The sequence below is a fragment of the Anabrus simplex genome, chromosome 5 (assembly GCF_040414725.1).
Source record: "Anabrus simplex isolate iqAnaSimp1 chromosome 5, ASM4041472v1, whole genome shotgun sequence".
Lineage (NCBI taxonomy): Eukaryota > Metazoa > Arthropoda > Insecta > Orthoptera > Tettigoniidae > Anabrus > Anabrus simplex.
In genome coordinates, this window is record NC_090269.1 from 233716072 (window position 1) to 233737604 (window position 21533).

The 21533-nt window shown below is 40.2% G+C and overlaps 1 protein-coding gene across 2 annotated transcripts in view; it reads right to left on the reverse strand.

The window, feature by feature from the left end:
• The window catches only part of LOC136874795 (coiled-coil domain-containing protein 13), a 102658-nt gene that overhangs the window by 67365 nt on the left and 13760 nt on the right, over positions 1–21533 (reverse strand). Inside the window, exons 1-2 of one of the 2 annotated variants that reach the window (XM_067148467.2) lie at positions 6095–6260; positions 320–954 (exon numbers count right to left, since the gene is read on the reverse strand). Coding sequence is in view for 1 of the 2 variants with exons in the window: in XM_067148466.2 (XP_067004567.2) it covers positions 6095–6233 (139 nt within the window). In the remaining variant the exon portion in view is untranslated. Of the gene's footprint in view, positions 1–319; positions 955–6094; positions 6261–21533 lie in introns of those variants that run through there. The other variant, XM_067148466.2, reaches the window with a different exon arrangement.

Here is a 21533-nt window from a genome sequence, read left to right on the forward strand (position 1 = left end):
CTTGTTGGTGCTAAAATTTCATGTGAAAATACCCTTAATTTGAAGCGACCACCTTCAACAAAAATACAGGTCAAAATAAAATAAAAGGAAACAGAACTACTGAGGCCAAGCTTAATGACAAATTAACTTTAGATTACAAAAATGTTATAAAAGGCTTGCCACAAAGCAAAGTGAACATGGGTGTAAAGCCTTTTTTACACCATCAGAAATTTACATTTGTTTACTGGCAGAAAAACTGAGAGGTAAACTCCTGTGGCAAATTAATAAGGGTGAAATGAAATAAAGTTAAGTTACATTAGGGAATTTAAGATTTGCTTACCCCAAGAGAAGCCAGAGTCCCCATGGAGCGCAGAGCTCCCAGACAACCCGTCCGCTCTACACAATGCCAAGCCAAAGTCAGAAAACCAACCTCCCTGCGATGCGCTTCCCGAAGGTAGCTGATGCCAGATGGTGCAATCAGAAATGTCACAACAAAATTAATGACCAATGAGCGCACATGAGTTACCTTCTGATTAATCTAACCCAATCAAATTTAAACATTTTTATTTGATGCTTCTTGTCTTGTCCTTGGAAAGATCTCGAATGTGCAAGTCCCAGAAAATCGGCACATGCGGTACAGGGTGTACCACAATCTTCGACAACAAATTTTATACAATTTTAAATGATAAGGACTTTACTTGAAGAAGTCCAACTATATAAACTCTCGCAGCACACGTCACATCCTCCCCCAGTTTACATTGAGCCAGGGTTCAATAAAACTTTAAATTTTGTAACACAACACTTCCATCTTGATGCCATTCTCAACTGGAATGTCCATTAGGCTTTGAAGTATTCCAGCTTGACCTCTGGTTTCGCTGACTTATATAGCTGTTGACACGGCCGGCTGCCAACAAACTCCCATACACTTTCAGTCCAACCATGGAAATCTGGTAACCTTCAGCCCAGCTCACCCATCTAGTGAAGGAAAATGAGACAGTGATGTATTGCCCAGTATGGCATAACTGCAGCAAGCTGGAACATAACACACAACCAGCAGAAGAGAGTCTCCACACAAGAACAGCACCCAAAAGGTTTGGTAGATGAAGAAGCAACTTTATGAATGAGACTTGAAGAGTGGTCACTTGACAATTCTTTCTAACTGTAGTGTTCTTAAAAACTTAAAATTCATAAACTTTACAGTAACTAGTTTTCAAAATTTGTTGATGTCTAGCTCACAGAGCTATCACACCCTTCTCTCACTGAGGACTCCACCAACCTCTAGGGTAAGCAAAATTTTGAAAAGAAAACAAACCAGAATTTTAGAAATAAAACTAGAGTTTACCCATTGACCCATATTACAATTAAGTGAACCTACATTTTAAGAAAAGCAACAGCAAACTTTACATAACCTAAAATTTAAAGAAAGAAATTCAATTACCAAGAAACATATGCCAAAGGGATTATTATACAAACACATTACTTCGGTTCACAAAAATACCTTACACACAATTTACTTCCAAACAGTTTGAGCACAGCAGGTATGACAGGTCAGCACAAAGAGAACACATCCTCCAGTTACATGAAATTACACAAACTAGACCTTCATTACCCACATGTAAGCTCACAATTTTAGTAGAAATAAATATACTAGACCTTCATTACAAATTGAAATGCTACACACACAAAACTTTACCATTTAGGTCAAATTAATGTACTAATCATATCCTCATTTAATATTCAAATTCAACTTGAAGTTACCAATCTTAGGTGCATTCTTAATTTTCACAAAAGTAAAATGAATGGGGATGTTAAATTTTGAATGTTGCAAGTGAATCCAAACTAGAGTGATAATTACACCTTATTACATTAGCTTGCAACATTGCTCACATGACCCTTCGAAGCACAAGTAACAAAATTGAGATTAGTAAGTTACTATCCACTTTATCGTAACATCATGCATTACTTTAAAATTTTAGTACTGATAAGTCACATTATGTAGCACGTGTTATCATACCAAACAAGAAAATGCAATTTAAGGCCGAATACTAAATTGAAGATCACATTAAATTTACAGACAAGAGGTGTATCCAAATGAAAATTTAAAATAGTTGAAGAATTCACATATCTAAATCTGACTAACTGCTATAGAAAATAAAAAGACACAAGTAACACCATCACACCAGGAAATAACAGATTACAGCATGACACACCAAGACTACCATTCATATCTATCCTCCATCACATAAAAATACAAGAACACAATACACACAAACTCACTAGCATGATGACCCCCAAATCAAGAAGTATCAACAGAAGAAAAATTCAAACATATTCAATACTACTTGATTTCATCACACTACATGAAACTACTCTAGGACCAGTATAGTACTCCCAGGAGGGCGACAAACCCTCAGCACCTTAAGTCCTAAGTCTCAATTCACATGCATTACCAAGGCATCCAAGACAAATACACATGACATCCACCACATTTACAATAATAATTACAAAATTATGGACAGACAGATATGACACAGCTCAGTACCGAATTTGGAAATCTTACTCTGCCCACAGGACACCATAATCGAGCAAACTGAGTAATTAATTTAGAAGGCGCAGCAATTCCGAAACTAATGAAAATAAACACTGGTGAAAATTAAAATTGAGTAATTAAGGGTTATTGAATATATTTTACTGAACTGTAACGCCTGCAATTTACCATAACATTTTACAACGAATTTAAGATAACTGAAAAACAAATCTTAATGACCTGCGATGCAACAAAACAAATTTAATTGAAATAAACAGCTCAGGATAATGATACGGAAACCAAACGTTTGAAGAAAATCCTCCTAGCACATAGTTCACAGTACTTAATGAACAGATGTTTAAATGTAGTATGACTGGCCAATGTAGGATTCCAACAATAATGTTTGAAAGCTCACTGACAATCACATATGGGTGCTGCAATTTTGTCCAACCACCATGGGATCTGCTTCTGGCAATGGATGCTGGATGAGGAAAGTATTGTTTCCTCTGCAGCAGCCAGAATTCGAATCGTAATGGAGCAAATGTAGTAGTCAACAGACCCCAGCACCTCGCTGGTCATCACAGCAAGTTTAGTGAGCTCAGGCCAATTTGGCAGCGCTTTGGCAATTTGTTCTGCTTTTGATTCAAGAGTGAGAAAAGAATGGTAAAATGGTTATACTTGCCACTGTAACAGAGGACTAGTGCACGGCTGCACAAGATGACAGTCTGGTGAAATAATGTGCCATATGTGCTACTGAAGTGTTCAGCACACAAAGACTGAAATGATGGATCAATCACTCTAGCATTCTCCCCCTAGTGCAGGAAGATGGAGAGCCCCAGAGTGTGTTACGGGCGTTCACATTTTCCAGCAAAAGGAAAGGAGGAGGTAACTGAGTAACCAGATCTTGTAGCTTATGCATGTGAAGATTGTAGTCCAATGGAAGGTACACGGAGTGTGAACTGCAACTGCGTCCAGCTTCTTATGGAGCTGAATTTCTCCACTGGAGATGTAGGAACGGACTAGCGTACAAATGCCACCAGTCACTCTGCCATCCACAGCTACTCAATCCTTGGAATAAAGACAATATCTTCTCAAAATTGTTGTATGTCCAGGTCTCAGATGAGATTCCTGTAGACAGACTATGGTGGCCACATACATGGATATTATTAGATGACATAACTCAGTTAGGCAACACTGATAACTTGAACTCTATAGGGTGACATCATTTATTTTGTAGGGTAAACACAGAGATATTCATATGCTGACATTGTACAACATGGAGTGCCGAATGGACTTTCCTCTGCCCTTAAAAAATGTAGCTACCTCCGCCATGACTGGCAATTTTTTTCTTTTTTTCAAGTTGCTTTACGTGGCACTGACACAGTTAGGTCTTATGGCAATGATGGGACAGGAAAGGGCTAGAAGTGGGAAGGAAGTGGCTGTGGCCTTATTTAAGGTACAGCCCGAGCATTTGCCTGATGTGAAAATGGGAAACCACAGAAAACCATCTTCAGGGCTGCCGACAGTGGGGCTCAAACCCACTATCTCCCAAATACTGGCCGCACTTAAGTGACTGCAGCTATCGAGCTCGGTACTTTAATGTTTGAGCTGAGAAAACAATAAGAGAAGTAACAGAAAATAAAGGTGAACTTACAGTGAATGAAAATGGTAAATCACTAAAAAAATTTGCATCATATAATTACCTAAAGTTGTTATTGAAAATCCACAGCCTGTTTCCAGTCATTCGACCAGGTCAGGAATGGAATGAATGAAGCCCCCATCTAGCGGCGAGGATAGGAATTGTGCCAGCTGCCGAAGCCTGTCGCACTCCTCTGGGGCAATGATTAACGAATGACAGATGAAATGAAATGATACTGGAGAGTGTTGCTGGAATGAAATTTGACAGGGAAAACCGGAGTACCCGGAGAAAAACCTGTCCCGCCTCTGCTTTGTCCAGCACAAATCTCACATGGAGTGACCGGGATTTGAACCACGGAACCCAGCGGTGAGAGGCCGGCGCGCTGCCGCCTGAGCCACAGAGGGTCTACCTAAAGTTTTTATTATTATTTATAACTTTACTTGGGCAGCAAGATGACAAAGGAAAATTATTGATTAAGCAATGGTTATTTTAGGTCCAGATGGGATAGACACTACAGTTGGTGATCTCAAAAATAATCATCCTTGCAATGTGGAGAAGGAGAAAGAAAAACTGACCAAGATACATCTGCTCCAAGGTGAAAGAATAAAACAACTATACTAGAGTTGATTACAGCAGCATTTAGCTGAGAATCTAACTAGTAATAGGAAATACGGAATGATTCTAATATATTGTAATACAGAATAAGAAAAGAGGCTGATGAAGCCATAGGTAAAGAAAAAGAAATTTAGGAAGAAGACCGGACTAAAAATATGGGATGAAGAAGTATCAGAAGTAGTTAAACAAATACAAATATCCAACTTGAATACAAGATCAAACCTCACAACATGAAGAATAATATTGAAGGAAGAGAAATCCAGTTGAAAGTGTGAAAATAATCATAGGATAAGGCTCACAGAAGATGATGCCCATGGTAGAGAAGAAATGGATTATAAACTAATGGAACAAAGACCAATTCGACACATCACTCGGTTATGAGCTTCACTTTATGCACAGGTACATTGTCACGTTTCAAATGAAAAGGGCCAGTTTCAAATGGTTGCCATAGAGTAAGCAGCATAGAACTGTCCAACATTGCGTGATAGGCTTCAGCATTCATGGTTCAAGGAACTTAAAAAAACAGTGGACCAAGATGAAACCACAGCAAAACAGGCTCACACCATAATGCCTCTTCTACCAAATTGCAAAGTGGAAACAATGCACTTTAGTAAGTAATTCTTATCTGACATTTACCAGATTCATACATATCCATCGGACTGCCAAAATGTGTAGCATGATTTTTCACTACAAACAAATTGTTCTAGATTCCAAAGGCAATGTGTGTAAGAGAAACTGGCTTCACGTGTTATGGGCATGTTAAACAGCAAAATGAATATGGGAAAAGTGTTGAAAATAAAGCCACCAGAGGAAAGGAGCAGAGGAGGAACGAGAGAACAATAGGATAAAGAGTGTATGAGGCAGAAAGGCTTCAGAGAGTAGCGGTAACACATGGAGGAGAGGGATCCACACTGGCAAACCCCTATAGGTGGGAATAAAAACCTGAAGAAGAAAAAGATACAGCCATCTGAAATGAAGATTTTTAACAGAAAGAAAAAAAGGAGACATTAGACAACTTAATATATTTTCTGTAAATGAAAGAATTTTACTTAATAAGGTACACTGGAAGGATCACATTCTAAGGATAATAGAATTTAAAAGCTTGTCCTAAAAATACCATCCTGTTAGAAGAAGGGACATTGGTCATACCATGAAAAGATGGTTTCAGGTCGGAACAGGTTTAATAGCCTATCTATAAAGAGAGTGTAAGTAAAAAGTACAGGGCTGCTTACAGCATTGGAAAGTAAAACTACCTCCACACAACAAAAAGGTGAGCCAATGGTTGAAGGCTGCATACTAAATTCAAGGTCTGTAACAGGATATAGTGTACCAACCAGGCTTATCTGTGAGTTGTTCCTGAAGTTCAGCCACCTTCTGCTGCAGGGCCAATATCTGCTGAGCTCGTCCTCGCCAGTTGGAGTTGTTCAAGACGGTTACTAATGGCACCGAGTCTCCTACTTCATTGACAAGAGCCTAATAAACAAAACAGGTATTCTACATTACATTACAGTTGAAAGGAATGGGAAACACATAGCACATGCTCTCTCTCTCTCTCTCTCTCTCTCTCTCTCTCTCTCTCTCTCTCTCTCTATGTACAACTGAATGATATACTAATGATGACTTCCTCCCAGGAAAAACAGTTCCCCTACGGATCTCCAGGTACGGACTACATGAGAGGGGGCAATCATTAGTGCTGCACCAAGTAAAATTGGCAGCGATGCGGAAATAAGGAAGGTGCGGGCTTCAAGACCGAAGGCTGAATACCAGTGACGGGCAAGGAGAGCCATAACGCAGTTAGCGAAAACCGAGTCGTTGTAATGCTGAACATTTATTACAATAATAAGCGCGCACAAATAAAGTCCGTATTCATTGGGGGACCTGCCCTCCAACAATTCAAATATTACAACTCTCTATTCTCAATTCTTAACAAACTCCTTTTAGTGACAACATGTTGAATTAAAAGAAACCCCGTTAACACATTAACTTTTACAGAAGCAAACCCTCTTACTATTCTATTTACTGAGGCTCTTAGCCTCTATTAACAAGAGAACAAATACGTTACATTCTCAATATAAGGCAACTCCCTCCCTAAGCCTAACGTTGGTTGGTAAGCTTTCCTACCTCCACGCTCGCGGCTAGATGACCAAGCTGCTTGCTCGCTCCAAGCGAACTGAAGGAAGTTTACTGCGAGCACCGTGCCATCCCTCGGCAGAGGCGAGGAGGGGCAAGGTGGAGAGAGAACACGACAAGTGCGCAGGTCGGAGGAAGGCTTGCCAACACAATTTGGAGGGTGCCACCAGGGCGGAAATAATTTCGCATTTCCCTGGGGCCATACGGGAACGGGACAACATTTGTACTTTATTAAGATAGGAAGAAAAAACACACGTTACAAGAATATATGCAGATCGACCTGTATGAATTGTAAATTTAAAAGTTCATGACGAAGGAGAGTTCCTCTTGGTACAGACCTCCCTCCCTAAGTTTCCAACCAGGTTGGAAAAAGTCTTCTACTTTAGACACCACAAGAGCTCTTGATAAAAGGTTCTTTTTTCCAAACAAATAAATAACAGTTTGCTTAAGCAATTAAAAACACTTGGAAAAAGAGTCTTTGCTTAGGATACACCAACAACTGGCCTAACATTTCATTAGGTAAACACCTTTTAGCTTGGCGAAAGGCAATAAAAGCCAGTCCGTGAAAATCCATATTTCAAGATGCACATCTCGAAGATTAGAATAAGTTGAAGGAGAATCGCCGGGCGAGCTACCGGCTTGCAAGTCCAAGTGAGGACGAAACTGGCATGGCTCGAAATGAATGACGTATGCCGAACACACGGCAACCAGGCACACCAAGATGCAATAAGCCAGATGGACGACGCGTGCCACAACTGGCGGCGAATGCTAGCCAGCGCCAAACATACAACATGCAGAAAAACGGCCCGGAAGGACGGCCGATGGAGTCAGCGCATGCCAAAACACGCCCACATGAGGGGCCCTTCTCACGGAGCGACGGCAAAGATGGAACCTCCATAATGCTGAAACATACAAGTTTAAGGCCAGCAGTTTTGTCTTCACAAGAGCCGATAAGATCTAAGAGTCAAGGTGGAAGGAGACAATCCCGGGTCAGCGCGCCGGGCGTGGAGGTAGGAGGCTAGGTAGGGCTGCAGGAGGGCTCACATACCAAATTTAAAAACTCTTACAGACTAAGTAAAATACAACTCCCTATAAAATACAGAAGTTAGCAAAACAACAGGGGAACAAACCCCGCAAACATGAACACCACAGACGTATCGGTTCTCGCCAACCAATTAAAGCAAAAAGTTCATTGAGCAGATTGAAGCTGAGAAAGATGAACACGAAAAACTCCCTCGGTCGCGGGGTCTCTCACCAACAGGGTGACCGGGGTAAGAAAATCAATAATCCGGAAAGGACCACGGAACCTGGGTGCCAACTTCCCAGAGGGAACAAAATTCTTAATGAATACCTCATCCCCGACAGCCAGGCTGGTAGGCTGACGCCCCTTATCATAGCGCTCCTTCTTCCTCTGGTAGGAGACCTGAAGATTCTCTTTAGCTTTCTTCCAGTTCGCGCGAATATTAAGAGGATCCACCCTCTCAGGCAACAAATCATCAATATGCCACAAATTGGAAAGCGGCGAGTTCGGAAGAAACGAAAATATAAGAGAGAAAGGGGAAAACTGGTGCGCCTCATGCACCGCAGTATTAAAAGCATAAGCCAGCCACGGCAAAGTGGTGTCCCACCTCTGAACATCGTGGTGATGGAAAAGCAATGAGGGCCGAGCGTAAATTCCTATTAACTCTCTCCGCGTACGAAGGCTGGGGGTAGTAAGGGGAAGTCGTGACGTGAGTAATCGACAGGCTAAAACAGAAGTTCTTAAATAGATTAAACGTAAAGGCTTTAGCATTGTCTGAAACCAAATACTGGCTAGGACCAAATGATGAAAATATGGTTTTTAAACATCTAATGGTTGTTTCAGCGTTGGCCATCCTCGTCGGAAATAACCATGTAAAACGAGTGAAGCCATCCACGCAGACCAATATAAACCTATTTGATTCAGATTTCGATCGCGGGAGAGGTCCTACGAAATCAATATATAGACGTTGCATAGGACGGGTAGCTTGGGTAGAGGATAGCAACCCAAACCGAGAATTAACACATGGCTTACTAATCCTACAAATCTTACAAGCCTTGACAAGTTCGCGAACGTCTCCGTCCATTCCCTTCCAGATGAAATTTTCTCTGATCTTCTCCCTTGTTTTAAATACTCCCTGATGACCTGCGAGGGGAGTTTCATGAAAATACTTAAAGATCATAGGGACCAACACAGATGAAATTACAACCTTTATCTTATGATCATGACGGGAGGGGCAACAAAGAACTCCGTTCCTCAATACATACGGATCGACAATTTTCCCATCCTTCAAGTCTTGGACGATAGGAGCCAAGAGCGGATCTTCCAATTGAAATTTACCTATATCGTGATACAAGAGAGGGGTATCAGATAAAATCGCTCCAACCAAAGATATTGCTAAAGAGGACTCAGAAGGACCTGGTTCGTCATCAAGAATAGGTTGTTCAGAAAACATCCTGCTGAGAGTATCCGCTACAACGTTCTCAGAGCCCCGAATATGACGGACGTTGAATTGAAAGGCGGAAATTCTAATGGCCCAACGAGCCAAGCGACCAGTTTTCCGTGGTTTCCCAAGCACCCAACTTAACGCCTGGTTATCAGTTTCAAGCTCAAACTTAACATGCTCTAGGTAGACCCGAAAGCGTTCTAGAGCAAAAAGAACAGCCAAACCTTCAAGCTCGTACACGGAGTACTTAGCTTCTAAAGGGGTAAGAGCTCGTGAAGCATAAGCAATGGGGCGTCTCCCTAACTCAGATTCCTGGAGCAAAACGGCTGCGACAGCTGACGAAGAAGCGTCGGTTTGCACTATGAAGACCTTAGTGAAATCCGGCATAGCTAACACCGGAGCGTTAGAAATGGCCAGCTTGAGATCGTCAAAAGCAGCCTGCTGAGAAGCTCCCCACTGAAACCTCACTCCCTTACGCCGGAGTGCATTAAGAGGGGCCGCACGACTGGCAAAATTCGGGACGAATTTTCGGAAGAAGTTAACCATTCCGACAAAGCGGGACACACCTTTCACATCCTGCGGAGGAGGAAAATCCTGAATGGCCTGAGTGCGGGAGTGATCGACCGAGACACCGTTAGAGGATACAATATGCCCCAAAAAGGACATCTGAGGTTTGGCGAACGAGACCTTGGACAATTTGACTGTCAAGCCAGCCTTCCTCAGGCGTGACAATACTTCATCAAGGTGCTGGAGATGATCCTCGAACGTCTCCGAATACAAAACTACGTCATCAAGATAGTGATAAAGGAAGTCAAATTTAATGTCGGAAAACAACTGATCAAGGAGTCTCGTGAGAACGGCGGCGCTTGTCGAGATTCCAAAAGGCAGCCGGCAAAATTCATAAAGGTTCCAGTCCGTCGCGAAGGCCGTCAGATGACGACACTCCTCGGCGAGCGGAATCTGGTAATAAGCTTGATTGAGGTCCAGGACAGTGAAGTACCTCGCCCTCTTGAACCATGAAAAACACGTATGTAAATCCGGGAGCGGGACAGACTGCAAGACCACCTTACGATTAAGAGCCCTGTAATCCAAAACAGGCCTATAACCACCCTGGGGCTTGGGCACCAGGAAAATGGGGGAAGAGTAAGCCGAAGTAGAGGGCCGGATGATCCCTTCCTCAAGCATGTTGTTAATGATCTCCTTTAATGCCTGCATCTTAGGAGGAGATAAACGGTAGGGCGGAAATCTGACAGGGACCGAATCCGTGACCTCTATTTTGTACTCTAAGATATTCGTCATTCCCAATTTCTCAGTAAACACATTCGGGTAGGCCTCGCACAACTCCCTAATACGCTGCGCCTCATCCTCAGTCAAATGGCTAAGATCTGACACCACTTCGTCCTGAGGCGGCGATACCGACGACGCTGAAGCAGAATTACTAATGTGCAAAGGTATTTTATTCATTGGTGAAAACTTAAACCAACATGAACGCTCCTGAATATCTAAGACTAAACCAGAATGTTCGAAAAAATTTGAACCAAGAATGACAGGATACGGTAAATTACTCGCAACATACAAGGAAAATTTCCAAGTAAAATTGGAAAGACGAATTTTACATTTTACCAGTCCCAGGACTTCAATTCTGGAAGAATTGGCTGATACAAACGAATGCAAAACCGGAAATAAATGAGGAAATTTACAGACAGCTTTATGTAAAGCAAACCATCTTTCAGTAATAAATGACACCACACTACCAGAATCAAGAAGGGCCGAAACGGGCTCATTGTTTATTTCGACCTCAACCAACGGACTCAAACCTTTAATTTCCGTAGATATCTCTAAACAGCCCACAGGGCAAATAGGAGCCGGTTCACCAAACGAACAAGATGTTTGATTAATAACAGGGGAAGGCGAGGCGGTACCATTGTCCTGCACCACCTCCCGCTGTAGTCAAGAACTATTTGAATGGGTGGTACAATGTCGCGCAAGGTGACCTGCGACCCCGCACCGAAAGCATACAATATTACTGGTTCTGGGCGGAACCTCTACCCTAGAACCAGCACTAGCACCCTGACTGTTGTTACGAGACCGAGAGGGGCATTTATTACGCAAATGATTAGAAGCACCACAATTATAACACTTTCTTAATAAGTTAGGCTTACGAACCACCACAGACTCCCTGTCATTAGAACCAACCGGGGGCAAGCTAGCAATACGAAGTGAGTCCGCATGGCGAACACCTTCAGCCGATACCACTATCGCTTCGAGCTCCGCAAAGCTGTGAGGTTGAGCAGCAAAACAAAGACAGGAGCGGTATAACGGGGAAATGCCCTCTACGATCGTGAGAACGATCTCCTCTTCTGTATAATGTAACGCAAACACCCTAGCGTAAAATTTAACATCAGTAACATATTCTGTTAAAGGCTCGTCCGAGCGTTGAACCCTGAAATAAAATTTCAGCACTAGAGAGCTGAGAGCCCTAGCCGGAATAAAATGAGTAAGCAAATAAGCATGAAACTGCTGAAGTGACAACTGATCAGAAATAGCACTAACTATTTTATTGGAAAGCACCCCTGTAGTATACGGATAAAGAATTTGCAATATTTGAACGTGAGTTAGCCCGAACACAAGAGCATGATCCTGAAATTCCACCAAAAATCGCAAAAAGGTAACTACATCATCGGCAGAATTTACCGAATAACGAGGAACGTTTTTCAACATACTACTTAACGGGTGAGGGATACTAGAAAAGGGCAAATTCACAGAAGGCGAGATCGATTGCTGAACTGGAAGATTAGCCTGGGGGAGAATCCTAGGTAAAGAACCTTGCTGCGATTCCAGCAAGCCTTGCACACCATCCAACTCAGGATTACCAATAACCTTATTGGGTTCCTCGTCAACCCGATTAACAGAAGGAGTGACAGGTTTAGATTTAATGGAGAGTGCGGCCAACCAAGCCTCAACCTTTCTTCAAAGCTCCAATTTGACTTACTAGTTCCTCCTTTAATTCTAAGGAGAGTAAATCTTCCGTCCGATAAACATAATGGGTTAGACGCCCTTGGACTCGTTTTAACTGATGGAGAGACGCTACATCGTTCTCTAAAAAATCCATAATTGAGGATATTTCAGTCAAATTGGCCTGAATAAGGGACGCCACACTCGCAGCCTCACCGTCAGAGAGCTTGGGTACCACAACAATTTTATCTAAATTAGTTCGTAATAATAACTCATCCGCTTTAACTGTCCCTTTAGACTCTACATTACGAATTGACAGTTCGTATAACAACTCTTCTTTTCTAAGAGACCCAGGATATGCCACGTCTCGAGTAGCCATGATAAAGATATCGCCGGCCACCAAGCTGAACGAGAAACACCGTAACCGAAAGAGAGAGAGAGAGAGAGACCACGCACACTCAAAATTGTCCGAAAGAACTGGTAGGAGCACAAATAAACGCTCTGCTACCAGACTGCTGCACCAAGTAAAATTGGCAGCGATGTGGAAATAAGGAAGGTGCGGGCTTCAAGACCGAAGGCTGAATACCAGTGACGGGCAAGGAGAGCCATAACGCAGTTAGCGAAAACCGAGTCGTTGTAATGCTGAACATTTATTACAATAATAAGCGCGCACAAATAAAGTCCGTATTCATTGGGGGACCTGCCCTCCAACAATTCAAATATTACAACTCTCTATTCTCAATTCTTAACAAACTCCTTTTAGTGACAACATGTTGAATTAAAAGAAACCCCGTTAACACATTAACTTTTACAGAAGCAAACCCTCTTACTATTCTATTTACTGAGGCTCTTAGCCTCTATTAACAAGAGAACAAATACGTTACATTCTTAATATAAGGCAACTCCCTCCCTAAGCCTAACGTTGGTTGGTAAGCTTTCCTACCTCCATGCTCGCGGCTAGATGACCAAGCTGCTTGCTCGCTCCAAGCGAACTGAAGGAAGTTTACTGCGAGCACCGTGCCATCCCTCGGCAGAGGCGAGGAGGGGCAAGGTGGAGAGAGAACACGACAAGTGCGCAGGTCGGAGGAAGGCCTGCCAACACAATTTGGAGGGTGCCACCAGGGCGGAAATAATTTCGCATTTCCCTGGGGCCATACGGGAACGGGACAACATTTGTACTTTATTAAGATAGGAAGAAAAAACACACATGTTACAAGAATATATGCAGATCGACCTGTATGAATTGTAAATTTAAAAGTTCATGACGAAGGAGAGTTCCTCTGAAGATGAAGATGAATACTGATATTCTGTGAGTCGGAGCATGATATGTTAGAAGTTTGAATTATTGTGGAAGGTTAGAGAATCCAAATAGGCAATTGGATAAACTGAACTTAGATGTAGTTGGTATAAGTGAAGTACATTGCTAGAAATAGCAGGATTTCTGGTCAGGCAACTACAGAATTATCAACACAAAACCAAGTACCAGTAAGGGAAATAATGAATAATAATGAATACGAATAGAGAACGGGTAAGTTACTATAATCGGCACAGAGAATGGATTATAATAGGCTTCAGCATTTATGGTTCAAGGAATTGTGTTACTAAGATAGATACCACTCATCACAACAGTACTAGTTCAGCCAATGATGACAAAACTGAAAGAACCTATGAAGAGATAGAAGATTTAATACATTATGTAAAGGGAGATGAAAATCTAATTGTGATGGATGACTGGAATGAAGTGGTAAGTCAAGGAAGAGAAGTTAATGTAGTAGAAGAATGTGAATGCGGACAAAGAAATGGAAAAGAAAGCCAGTTGGTGGAATTCTACTCTGACTAGAATGTAGTTCTTGCTAACACTTGGTTCAAAAACCATAAATGATGTCTGTATATGTGGAGACACTGGACGAGACCAAATAAACTTCATCATGGTTTGGAAGAGACTCAGAATCCAGATGCTGTATTGCAAGACCTTCTTCTGAAGTTAAAGAAACTGAAGAAAGGAAAGAATGCAAAGATATGGTATGTAGATAAGTTGAAGGAAAATGGGATGAGAGAATTTTTCCAGGAACATGTTGCACAAGGGCTAAATGAAAAGTCTGAAGGAAACATAACAGAAGAAGAGCAGATAGTCCAAGAGAATGAGACCAGTAGTGCAAAAAGTTAGCAAAAAAGTGCAAAGTCAACTGGGAAATAGTAGTTAATCATGAGATACTATCCCGTCTGTAGGGGGCGGTAGAATAACACCCATGGTATCTCCTGTCTGTCGTCAGAGGCGGCTAAAAGGGCCCCGGGGGAGTTTACTTGGGAGAGTGGGGTGGCGACCATGGGGCCCTTAGCTGAGTCCTGACATTCCTTAGACTTACATGCGACAGGCTCCTCATTGTCATCTATCCTATCCGACCTCACTAGCGCAAGTCTTGTTCTTTTCTGACCCTGACAGTCTTAAGAGCATTTGAGGTCTAGGGAAACTTTAATTTTCATGCCCTTCATCACCCTTGCCTTTCTTTGGCCTATACCTTCATTTTTCAAAGTATCGGACCCTTCAATTTTCTCTCTCTGATTAGTATTAATAGAGGATGGTTGTCTAGTTGTACTTCCTCTTAACACAACCAGAACACTCATGAGATACTAGACCCGACTAATAAACAGCAGAAGTATAAGAAGCGAAAAATGACGAGAGCAAAAGGAACACAGCTAACCAAAGACTGAAGAAGAAAGAAAGTGCAAGACACCTAAGGAAGAATGGCTGAAAGAAAAGCGTACAGACGTTGAAGGAAAGGTAAGATAATGTTTTGTATAGGAAAATCAAAGAAACTTATGGCAAAAAAAAAAAAAAAAAAAAAAAAAAAAAAAAAAAAAGGTGCATGAATATTACGAGTGTTGGTTATAATAATCTTGAGAATGACTTTGTATATTAAATCCTTTTATTGCCCCACATTGATGAACACACACCACAAAGAAGAAGAAGATAAAAAAACAACTAACAACAGGAATGCAATTTACAAAATAAAAAATAAAACTAATGATGAAAATATGTTACCAACTTTGATACACAATAGTATAACATAACCTAAGAACTTGTAAACAAAACAAAATACCCAAAATATGTATGAAAACAGTCTTGATACCAACACTACCCCCTTTTTATACATTTCAAACAAACTAATACAGTCCAAGATCCTTTTGGAATTTCTGAGTCTTCACCCTTGACAATACTTTTGTAAACAAATCTGCTACATCCTCAGAAACAGGACTTGTACCACGTGGTAACATTATACACATAAAACAATAACATAATAATGAGCAAAGGGAAGATAAACAAAATTCACAAAACAAGGACAACTAAAGGTAATATTAATAGATGGACAACAGGATGTGGACAAACACTGGACAAACCTGCCGGGAACATAACTTGGTGGTGCTTGTGCTCTTGAAAAAGACAATCAGGTTCCTTAAAATATTGTTTATTAAACATAAAATTCCTTAATGTCCTTCAAAAATGTGATGTCAAACGAAAACGGGTAAACAAAGAAAATTACAATGACAGGAGATATTTTATAAGTGATATGTTAAGTTTTCTGCTCCCACAATAAAATTCATATCGTAGCATTGAAAAGCGCTTTTTCTACTAAATTCAATCATTGAAGGTGTGCGACTGCCCCACAAAATTACATGCAACAAGCTTTAACAGCTTCATTTTAGATAAACCTCTATTGATTATAAAATCACGTAACGAATACTTAAGAATAACTTAAATATTATACTTAAGTTGTCTGCCTATTGAATGCATATATAATTTATTACATCTAGTAGATGTTTCCTCCCTTAAGGGACATCAACAGCTAAAATAAATTACAATAATGTATTAGAAGACAAAAATTACATTATTAGATTGGAAAGACAAATTGAAAATACTTTTATATGCAAGGACGTTTAAAATAAATTATTAGCAAACTTTGTTAAAGTTGCAAGTCATATAGTCAATAAAAATGGTTGAATTGTTCATTAAACTCTTGATGGTAAAGTTTGTGGGAACTAACAGTTGTATTCGTAAAATCATAACATGATCATTGTTGTGAATAAAAACCTTTGATTTAAAATATTTTTTGATAAAAGATACTTAAGATCTTTGATAGACATTCCTTAAATTGTATTTACAATTGAACGCTTCAGGATTTCAAGTCAACTACAAAACTTTATATATCAGAAGACAAAAATACATTATTAGCAGACTTTGTTAAAGTTGCAAGTCATATAGTCAATAAAAATGGTTGAATTGTTCACATAAATTCTTGATGATAAAGTTCGTGGGAACTAACAGTTGTATTAATGAAATCGTAAGGTGATCGGTATTGTGAATAAAAACCTTTGATTTGAAATATTTCTTGATAAAAGATCCTTAAGATCTTTGATAGACATTCCTTCAACTGTATTTAAGGTTGAATGCTTCAGGATTTCAAGTCAGTACCAGTGTCCATGCAGCACCCTTACAAGATATTCCTTCACCCTTTCTGAGGGTCTGGTACCCTCTACAAAACAGCAGCATTAATAAATAAAACTACATTCACGCATACACCTCACACAAACATTTCATAATAAGTGTGATACACAAAATTTATATCTCCCTCAAGTTGGCTAACCTGAATTAATGTTTTATCTTACTTTGATTTCCTGCTATAATCAATAACACAGAAAGAAACAAATTTAAATCTTGCAAGTATTGAAAACACATGATAAAATAATATTAAGTAATAAATTTAGCTGACACTGCTGTTTGCATAAAATGTTAGGTGGCCGCTCTTCACACCACACTCACATTGTACCATTATGTACTTACTGATCATTTAAACATTTGTTACTGATAAAAATTATCACACCTTACATTATACATGACATATCACTGACAAGAAACAAATTTTCACAAAGAGAGTACAAATTAGAAAAGATAATGTTTACAAAATTAACAGCCGGATGAAATATCAAAATGGAAAATATTCCTGGAATTGCACAGAAGTGCTCATATCCAAAATCTAACTTGCTGATAAAATAAAGAAAAGACAATAAGAAACCTTCATATCAACGAGAATCAGACTTCAGCATGACATACCACAAGCGAAAGTACTTCCATGGTCCATCAAATAATTACACAAAATTACCATCACTAATGCACAACAAACAACACTGTGAGATAATCCAAGATAAGAAGGACTGTACAAAATGAATGAAAGAGGAAAGATACCCTCAATACAACTGATTTTATCTCACCACATCGGGCTACATTCAAGGATTAATATCGTGTTTTCAAGAGAGCAATAAACTCCCCCAGCACCTGAAATCCGGAAGTTTCCTAATCTGCTGATGCAAGGCCCCAAAAATGAACACAAATACAACTAACGCATACTCACCTAGATATGACAACAACATGGATGAACAACGATGACAAGCCTCGGTAACAACTCTATTTCACTATTCAGCCTAAAGACCCATAATCTACCAGACTGAGCACTTAGATTTTTGAAGGCATGGAAATTCAAAAACTCATACAATTAGACTGACAAACCAAGAAACTGAAGACATTTTTAACAAAGACAACATCATCATGTAAATTTCCAAGGAAATTATGAGTTTTGAGTATGAACAACAGAATTGAATGAGAGTTACATTAATAAGTTATAATAAATAAATAGCTCAGCATATAACAAGAAAAATCAAAAAAGGTTTGAAGGAGATCTTTCTAGCACAATATAAAATTTCAATCAATCAATCAAATCAATCAATCAATCAATCAATCAATCCTGATGTGCACTTAGGGCAGTCACCCAGGTGGCAGATTCCCCATCTGTTGTTTCCTAGCCTTTTCTTAAATGATTTCAAAGAGAATGGAAATTTATTGAACATCTCCCATGGTAGTTATTCCAATCTTTAACTCCCCTTACTATAAACAAATATTTGCTCCAATTTGTCCTCTTGAATTCCAACTTTATCTTCATATCTTTCCTACTTTTAAAGGGACCACTCAAACTTATTCGTCTATTAATGTCATTCCACGCCATCTCTCTGCTGACAGCTCGGAACACACCACTTTTAATACCAATATAAATGGTCCATTATTGGACATTATAAATTTTCCAGCTAACTCATTCCTGTTTGCCAGCATTTTGCCCCCGTGTGCTAGGTTGGGCTCATCGGTTGGTACCTAGCACACCAACACGCATGGCTAGAGCATACCGTGGAGGCCACTGCATAGGCTACTTGAAGCTACCGGCAGTGCCAATGCACTATGAGACACTTTGTCTCGCTACCAAAAATTGATGCCTGCTTGGCCATCAGATGATATAGATGTTGATTCCCATAGGGAATCTGAAATATTTGTCCCGAATGAGTAAATTTATAATACCAACATAAATGGTCCATTATTGGACATTATATAAATTTTCCAGCTAACTCATTCCTTGTTGCCAGCGTTTCGCTCCTGTGTGCTAGGTTTTGCTCAATCAGTTGGTACCTAGCACACCTACCAAGATGCATGGCTAGTGCATACCGTGGAGGCTACTGCGTAGGCTGATGGCCAAGCAGGCATCAAATTTTGGTAGTGAGACAAAGTCTCTCATAGTGCATTGGCATTGCCGGTGGCTTAAAGTAGCCTACGCAGTGGCCTCCACGGTATGCACTAGCCATGCATCTTGGTAGGTATGCTAGGTACCAACTGATGAGTCCAACCTAGCATACAGGGGCAAAACACTGGCAACCAGGAATGAGTTAGCTGGAAAATTTATAATGTCCAATAACGGACCATTTATATTGGCATTATAAATTTATTCATTCAGGACAAATATTTCAGATTCCCTATGGGAATCAACATCTATATCATCTGATGGCCAAACAGGCATCAATTTTTGGCAGTGAGACAAAGTCTCTCATAGTGCATTGGCATTGCCGGTGGCTTCAAGTAGCCTATGCAGTGGCCTCCATGGTATGCACTAGCCATGCGTCTTGGTAGGTGTGCTAGGTACTAACTGATGGGCCCAACCTAGCACAGGGGGGCAAAACGCTGGCAACCAGGAATGAGTTAGCTGAAAAATTTATAATGTCCAATAACGGACCATTTATATTGGTATTATAAATTTACTCCTTCGGGACAAATATTTCAGATTCCCTATGGGAATCAACATCTATATCAACATACCACTTAGTCGAGCAGCTCGTCCTCTTTCTCCCAAGTCTTCCCAACCCAAACTTTGCAACATTTTTGTAACGCTACTCTTTTGTTGGAAATCACCCAGAACAAGTCAAGCTGCTTTTCTTTGAATTTTTTCCAGTTCATGAATCAAGTAATCCTGGTGAGGGTCCCATACACTGCAACCATACTCTAGTTGGGGTCTAACCAGAGACTTATATGCCCTCTCCCTTGCATCCTTACTAAAACCCCTAAATACCCTCATAATCATGTGCAGAGATCTTTACCCTTTATTTACAATCCCATTTATGTGATTACCCCAATGAAGATCTTTCCTTATATTAACACCTAGATACTTACAATGATCCCCAGAAGGAACTTTCATTCCATCAACACAGTAATTAAAACAAAGAGGATTTTTTCCTATTTGTGAAGCTCACAACCTGACTTTTATCCCCGTTTATCATCATACCGTTGCCTGCTGTCCATCTCACAACATTATCAAGGTCATTTTGCAGTTGCTCACAATCTTGTAACTTATTTATTACTCTATACAGAATAACATCATAAACAAAAAGCCTTATCTCTGATTCCACTACTTTACTCATATCATTTATGTTGTTGTTGTTGTTTGAGTCATCAGTCCACAGACTGGTTTGATGCAGCTCTCCAAGCCACCATATCCTGTGCTAACCTGTTCATTTCCACATAACTACTGCATTCTACATCTGCTCTAATCTGCTTGTCATATTCATACTTTGGTCTACCCCTACCGTTCTTTCCATCTCACCTTCAGCATTCTTCTGTAACACCACATTTCAAAAGCTTCTATTTTCTTCCGTTCTGAGCTAGTTATCGTCCATGTTTCACTTCCATGCCACGCTCCACACGAAAGTCTTCAAAAACACCTTTCTAATTCCTATATCAATGTTTGAAGTGAGCAAATTTCTTTTCTTAAGAAAGCTCTTCCTTGCTTGTGCTAATCTGCATTTTATGTCCTCCTTACTTCTGCCATCGTTAGTTATTTTACTATCCAAGTAACAATATACATCTACTTCCTTTAAGACTTCATTCAATATTTCCTGCATCACCTGCCTTCGTTCGACTGCAATCCATTACTTTTGTTTTGGACTTATTTATTTTCAACTTGTACTTCTTACCCAAGACTTAGTCCATACCATTCAGCAGCTTCTCGAGATCCTCTGCAGTCTCAGATAAAATAACAATATCATCGGCAAATCTCAAGGTTTTGATTTCCTCTCCTTGGATTGTGATTCCCTTTCCAAATTCCTCTTTGATTTCCTTTACTGCCTGTTCTATGTAAACACTGAAAAGGAGGGGGTGGACAAGCTGCAGCCTTGCCTCACTACTTTCTGTATTGCTGCTTCTTTTTCAAAGCCCTCGATTCTTATCACTGCAGACTGATTTTTATACAGATTGTACATAATTCTTCGTTCTCGTTATCTGATCCTAATCACCTTCAGAATCTTAAATAGCTTGGTCCAATCAACATTATCGAATTCTTTTTCTAGATCTACAAATGCCATGTACGGGGGCTTGTCCTTCTTGATTTGATCCTCTAAGATCAGACGTAAAGTCAGGATTGCTTCACGTGTTCCTACATTTCTTCTGAAGCCAAATTGATCTTCTCCCAACTCAACTTCAACTTGCTTTTCCATTCTTCTGTAAATAATATGTGTTAAAATTTTGCAGGCATGAGATACTAAACTAATGGTGCGATAGTTTTCACACCTGTCAGCACGGGCTTTCTTGGGAACAGGTATGACAACATTCTGCCGAAAATCGGATGGGACTTCTCCTGTCTCATACATCTTACACACTAAATGGAATAACCTTGCCATGCTGGTTTCTCCTAAAACAGTTAGTAATTCAGAGGGAATGTCATCAATTCCAGGTGCCTTGTTCCTAATTAAGTCGCTCTTAGCTCTGTCAAACTCTGACCTCAAAACTGGGTCTCCCATTTCATCAGCATCAACAGCCTCTTCTTGTTCCAGAACCAAATTATCTACATCTTCACCTTGA